At 40.4% G+C, this 5,595-nt stretch overlaps 1 protein-coding gene across 1 annotated transcript; it reads left to right on the forward strand.

Annotated features, from left to right (window-relative positions):
• The first annotated feature begins 4,092 nt into the window (after window positions 1–4,092).
• LOC146636816 (uncharacterized) lies at window positions 4,093–5,328 on the forward strand. Its single transcript, XM_085351063.1, has one exon. It carries the CDS (start codon window positions 4,093–4,095, stop codon window positions 5,326–5,328), a length of 1,236 nt encoding a protein of 411 aa, XP_085207189.1.
• The last annotated feature ends 267 nt before the right edge of the window (window positions 5,329–5,595 follow it).

Raw genomic sequence — 5,595 nt, forward strand, 5'->3', positions numbered from 1 at the left:
CCCTGGAGTCTGTCAAACATGGCTACATGTAAACACTGCTACATGTTAGGTGAGCTAACATTTAACTGACTGCACTTTTTTCAGTCTCAGTTTAGGTCATTTATGTCCTTACTGCGAATCACTGAAAGGCAAAGCTGGCTTTTATCGCTCTGATGTTATGCACATCATGCAGCACAGATTCATCTCTGATCACAAGACTCATTTTTCAAAATAAAAGCGAGCTAAGGCTTGAAAAGAGGACGACGATTTTATGACAATCGCAGAGAAAAGAGCAACGAAAGGATTTAAAACTTGATGAAAATGTTTTTTCTCACTGAAAACTAGCAAATCCTAATAAACAGCATGACTGGTCCTCTGCTGTGAGGGGGCTTCAGTGGAGATGACTTCTGCTACAGCAACCTTCCTGCTACAGGATGGTCACATGATAACGATCAACGTTATGACAAAAATAAAATAAATGTTGAAAAAACAAAGACAAAACTGATCGGTGGTAAGGATGAACTCATTTGAAACCTCAAGCTAACGGCCATTTTTTTCTTCTCATTACAAACTGCACCTGTTGTCTTTTGTCATCACAAAATAAGCATATCATTCATTCACTCCAAAAAAAACCAAAAAAACAAAACATAAAATAAACAAGAAACTTAATATTTACAAATATTTTGTCTGTTTTTTTTTTCTTACACTTAAAAATGTACAGTTCTGATCTTCCAGATGTTTCGTCTCCATCCGTCTCCCAGTTTGGTATTTTCTTCTCTGTCCAGTGACCTCAGAGTGAGCGCTGAATGTGCCACAATGGCGCCCTCTAGTGTTAGCTTATAAAACAGACAAGGAGAAAGAACAGAGCCGAATGAAAGGACTCGTTTGTGTTCTGGCCCGTCTACGCTTGAGTGATGCAGATGTGATATCACACTCACACAGCGACTGCCGCTCCTACACACACACACACACACACACACACACACACACACACACACACACACACACACACACACACACACACACACAAGTCAGAATACACATGTGCCATACACAAGGGGGTCAGACAGGAGCAGCATCAGTCTCTGCTCTGTTTTGTTAATAACGTAGAAAAATAATTTTGTACAATCAAGCTACATCGACGGACGCTTTACCTCACGTACCCTAAAATGAAAAAGTAGTGACAGTAAGATGAAGGCTGCACATGACACCATGACTGAGTTCACAGCTGTTGCTTTGATTCTAACGTTTAAGACTTTTGGCATCGACTCCGTTTTAATAAATGAGTGCTGGGAGGCGTCGTTTGACTTCAGGAGCTCCTGCGATGCTCTTACTCTGCGGGAGAAAACCAAAAACCAAAAGTAGCAAACATGGAGCGATATGACTCGTTTAGATTTTGGGAAACGTGCATCGACAGGTACAGTGTCCTTTTCCCCGCGTCTTTAAAGCTGCCAACTCTGCCTCAGCTTTCATACGAACAGATGAAGTTGAAGATCTTGAAGAAGTTTTGTGGCTTTCAACATTTGAAACTGCAAGAAACTCCATTCCGGGTTTCTCTGAGGCGTGGGCTTTCATCATCAGAGTTCATCCTTTAACCTATAACAATTAAAATATTCTCAAGTATGATCAACGGTTAATTACAGCACCGGCCGGAGTACCGGGAGCAGTTTGGAAGAACAAAAAGACGCGGAGACTGTTCTAAATTGTCATCCCAAACTAACTCAAAGTTTATTCTTTGTGCAGCAGTTTTTATAGGCAGACAACAAGTTTCAGTTCAGACCCTGCCCACTGGGTGGGGTGGTGTCCTTCGACAGTTGGAATCCTTTGTTCAGCTAGGGCAATAAAGATGCACTCACAAGGCCTATAAATCTTATACAGAGGTCTCCTACATCCATGAGTTCTGACACAACCCAGATGGTCTTCACATAAACATCTTCTGCAAGGGAGTGATAAGTAAAAGAGTGATTTGTTGGTGTTTTCCCTCCAACCTTAGTATCTACTTTCACACCATAAAATCTTCAGTTGACACAGCAAGAGGAGATGAGGTTAAAACAAAGGGCATTGCAGAAACAGGGTCCTTTGTATAATATCATCAAAAACAATACTCAGTAAATGCTACCATGGTATCAAAATATCACAACAGAAACACTATCACTTGGCTTGATATCATCCTCCACTTCTGTCTCAGTATTTGATGCAACATTGTTTTCCAATAAATTGATTTGCTTTGGACAAACAGCAGGATTTTGTTCTCTTTGATTTATCCAGTTCTGAATTTCACTTAAAAACACATTTGTGTATTTCATGATACTTGAAAAGCATTCCTCTTGTTTTATTACTTCCTCTGGCACCAAAGACAACACCTCAACATGTGAACTTGAAGCCTTTTCGCACAGTGCCTTTAAATCCACCAAATACTGCTTAATTTGAGAAAGATTTTCATTGTGTTGCATGAGCGCTTTCATTTTTTGTATTAGTCCTTTCATTTTATTAACATATATTTTGCATTCATTTTGTGATTTTTCGATTTTATTCAACAATGCCTTTCCAGTCATTTTTCTTTCTCTCTTTCCCCCCAAATCATTAGAGGAACAATCATCATCACCTGTTTGACTCATGATTTTCCCGTTTGTTTGTTCGATTTTTTATTTATTTATTTATTTTAATCTTCAGTGATCATCCATTAAAACATATATCCACTGGAAGCCACAATAGACTTTGACCATAAAATCCTTTCAACGTAACGGCACTTTAATTGTCCATTTGAACATCATCCAAGCAGCATAATTAATAAGACGCAGCGCAGTCATCAATCCAAGAGCGCAGCCAAAAACATTGCACATTTAACCAACATTCATTCCATTCAGTGTCTCCTCTTAAAACATCTCAGCGCTAATGCAATGTCGCTTCCTTTTCCACAACCAGACATGCACAGGTATTCTTACCTGCGCTCCTCAGAATTGCGTCAGGTGTGTCGGTGCTGCTGGGCTCACTCATTCAGATGCGCTGCACTTACTTGGCGTCTTTCAGGTTCCTTGATCTGATTTCTTTGATCCTGCTTGTGGCTGGCTTCTCCAGAATGCCGTTTTTTGTTGACTAAAGATGTAGCGACTTCCACAGTCGCTAGAGGCCGGGGATGGAGCCTGCCTATTTGCCTGACGCGCTGTCAACTTTACGCAATAATGCGAGAGGTGGAACTGTTTGCTTGTTTATTAAAGTGCTTTGAGAGTTTACAGAGTAATGTCATCGGCTCCTGATTCAGACTCTTAATGGGGACATTTCATTTTCCAGCAGGAAGCTTTTTGTTATAGCCTTTAGATCAGGGGTCGGCAACCTGCGGCTCCGGAGCCTCATGCGGCTCTTTAGTCCTTATAGTGCGGCTCTGCGTGGTTTGGGAAAATAAATTAGTATTTAGCTGAAGTGTATTTTATTTATGCCAGTTCTTTTTTTTTTACTTGTAGTTCTAAATTGGAAGATTATTGTGATTTTGCAATATACAAATAAAATTATATTTTGTTATTTTTTCATCGCTCAAAATAAGCATCACACTCGCGGAAGCCGGTGTACCCGGCGAAACGCCGTGCATTTATCGAGCCTTTCAACCCCAGATAGGCCAATTATGGCTCTTTGGGTCTTAAAGGTTGCTGACCCCTGCTTTAGATGAACAGAGTTTTTTAATTAAATACATACTCTTTAATAAATGTTCTCTTTTATAAAAAGTAGGATAATTAAAAAAACTTTTATTATACCTCTATTAGAAAAAAAACTGTCTTGTTTTCTGTTGTCTGTTATGTAATATTAGGGATGTTTGTGACAATTAATTTCATCATCGGCTGGACTAACCAATAGTCCACAACTAGGAAACAATGAAATTTTAAGTTAAGTTTGAAAACAGTTTAAAAAAAAACACCCCATTCCAAAACGTCTTGTGACAATCTCATTGGAGTGATGATGTCATAGAACGTCATAAGTCCTTTGATGTTTTTCCTTAAATAGGGGTGAGAAACAGCAAGATTTAGTTCGTTTCAGCAGCATCTGTGTTTGCAGCATACAAAACGTTCACCACAGAAACATTTGGAAAGCTCTTCAAAGTCATCGTATAGAAACTCCAACATGTTTCCAAGAAAAAAACAACCAATTCAAAAAGATTACGCCGCCTCTCCTTCCTGGAGTGGCCGGCCGATTTCCCCAAATGGCGTCTCATCCTCCCAAAGGGCATTAGAGGAGAGTAGGAAGGAAAACTACCTTCTCCAGAAAAAAATGCAACAAATTGAAGAAGAAAAACTTCAACTGGAGGACAAGTGTAGACGAATGGAAGCCCAAAATAAAGAGCTGGAAGAAAGACAACAGCGCCAGCCGGACATAAACATTATTAATGAGGGCTGGGGAATCAAGTTTGCTCAGGCCCGAGAGCAGATTGTGCACCTCAATAAAGAAAACAGGCAAAAGCGCGCAGAACTAAAAGAAATGACCAACCAGCTCCAAGACAAGAAAACGATGACTGATAAGATACAACGGGATCTCCAATACATGGACCGAAAAAATCGGCTCCTCCAAAGACAGCTCCATGAAGCTGTGGAAGAAAAGAATAAATTCCTCCAACAGAAGGAAGAGCAGGACAAAAAGCAACAAGACATGCAGCACAAACTGAAGAGCATGCAGGAAAAATACCGCATGCTGAAAGAAAGCCTGGATGAAACACTGCGCCAAAATAAAGACCTTCTTCAACAGAAAGAGCAACAGCAGGAAAGACTGAAAGAAGGAAAACGCATCGTCCAGGACTTTCAGTCTAAAAATCTAAAACTGCAAGAGTTTTGTAATCAGCTGGAGGACAAAGCAACTAAAGTGGAAGAAGAAAGGGACAAACTGGAGAAACGGTGCTCACAGATGCAGAAAAGGATCGATCAGATAGCGAGAAACAACTCCGAGCTCGTTAAGGGGCGTTTGGTGGAATTCAATAACTTGAAGAGTGAACACACTCAAATGCAGTCACAAAAACAACAAGAAGACAAAATACATGAAGACAAAAATCAAGAAATCAAGAAAAGAAAGAAGCAGTTAAAAGACAAGCACAAAGAGGTCCAACAGAGAAATGCAGACATGCACAAGGACAAGCTGATACAGGAGGAAACATCCAAACAACTCAAAGACAAGCTTGAAGAACAACAAGCAGCATTGGAAGAGATGGAACAAAGATGTGAGAAACTTGAAGAAAAAAAACGCAGAAACCATCGACGAGCTGAGAAATCTCATCGTGGAGAAAAAAGCGCTCGTGGAAAAGTGCATGAAAAAAAAGAAAAAATGGTTCCACTTGTTCCAGAGGAGAGACGCTACTGCTTCCTCACCTGATGTAGCCTCGTCTTGCTCCACCTCTGTTAACCCCCCCAACCAGTCCCGGCAGTTGACTGTCCCCTCCTGAGCCTGGTTCTGCCGGAGGTTTCTGCCCGTTTAAAGGCAGTTTTTCCTCCCCACTGTCGCCAAGTGCTTGCTCAGAGGGGATTGTTGGGGTTTTCTCTCCTAACTTCTTTCCTTATTTCTTCATTTTACCTTTTTTCTTCATTTACTTGTTTAACTTCTTTCATTATTACTTCATTTTACCTTGTTTCTTCATTTACT

This window comes from Diplotaxodon limnothrissa, linkage group LG3 (genome assembly GCF_057381915.1).
Source record: "Diplotaxodon limnothrissa isolate DT_005_m linkage group LG3, D_limnothrissa_male_GT1.1, whole genome shotgun sequence".
NCBI classification, from domain to species: domain Eukaryota; kingdom Metazoa; phylum Chordata; class Actinopteri; order Cichliformes; family Cichlidae; genus Diplotaxodon; species Diplotaxodon limnothrissa.

Excerpts from the sequence above, each read along its gene's own strand:
- LOC146636816 (XM_085351063.1), top strand. The coding sequence starts at position 4,093 with ATGTTTCCAAGAAAAAAACAACCAATTCAAAAAGATTACGCCGCCTCT.